Below are 964 nucleotides of genomic sequence, written 5' to 3'. Positions count from 1 at the left end.
CCAGGCTGTCCAAAATGGGTGGAGTCTTGGAGTCCCTCGGGGACCAGGAGGATGGTGTGTCCTTGGAGCGACACTTGCAGGACCGAGGTGGGCTCTGGCTCCAATAGCAGGTCGATGCCATCCAGGGGCAGCTGCAGGGCAGAACCGGCGGCCAGGAACACCACGGAGGTGAGCGCGCTGCTGGCAGGCGCTTCCAGCTCGGGCTGAGCAAGGGGCTCTGGGCATGCGGGCTCCTGGTGGAGGCGGCGGCGCTTGGCAGGGCTGGGTGCTGGTGTCTGAGGTGACCAGCAGGGCGCGGGGTCGACGCAGGGGCTACGGGGCCTGGTGCGCAGCATGATGGACGGCTCTGCGGGCTGGAGAGGCGCGGGTGCGGAGCAGGTGCGATGGCGCGGGCAGAGCGGCTGCTGTCTCGTGCTCTGCTGTCCTGCGCTTTCCTCACACCGGATATACCCTGACGTCAATCACACCTCAAGAGATGCACCGGAAAGCGAAGTCGTGAAATGTCACACTAGGCTCCGCCCCTCTTGCCTCCATTTCGGAGGCTCCACCCAGGAGTGGCGTACTAGGCTTCCCAATGGCCTAGGCTATGCTTGAGAAACACTTCTGTGGCCTGTAGGGGGCAGAATAACTTCCATGTTTTGTTTTGTTTTGTTTTGTTTTGTTTTGTTTTGTTTTGTTTTGTTTTGTTTTGTTTTGTTTTGTTTTGTTTTAAGTGACAGACCAGGAATAGAATTCGAAGATGGCGGATCTTTAGATGTTAGAATTTCTGTTTTCGAGTGGTTTTAAGGATTCGAAAGATTACCAAAGCAAGGAGACAGTGTACATGTATTCTTTTGCCGACAGGACAACCATGCGATCCCAGCATTGTTAGAGGTAAGGGAGGTGAATCTCAAGTTTCAGTCTAGCTTGGGTCACAGAGTGGGACGCCATTTTATTTTATTTATTATTATTATTATTAACTTTT

At 53.9% G+C, this 964-nt stretch overlaps 1 protein-coding gene across 1 annotated transcript in view; it reads right to left on the bottom strand.

Moving 5' to 3' along the window:
- The window catches only part of LOC110302424 (proline-rich protein 23A3-like), a 729-nt gene extending 394 nt beyond the window's left edge, over positions 1-335 (bottom strand). The window contains exon 1 of the mRNA XM_021173233.1: positions 2-335. Within this exon, the coding sequence (XP_021028892.1) occupies positions 2-335 (334 nt within the window). The remainder of the gene's footprint in view (position 1) is intronic.
- Between the last annotated feature and the right edge of the window lie 629 nt (positions 336-964).

This window comes from Mus caroli, chromosome 9 (genome assembly GCF_900094665.2).
Source record: "Mus caroli chromosome 9, CAROLI_EIJ_v1.1, whole genome shotgun sequence".
NCBI lineage: Eukaryota > Metazoa > Chordata > Mammalia > Rodentia > Muridae > Mus > Mus caroli.
Note: the sequence above shows the minus strand (reverse complement) of the source record. Positions and strands in the feature narration are given on the sequence as shown.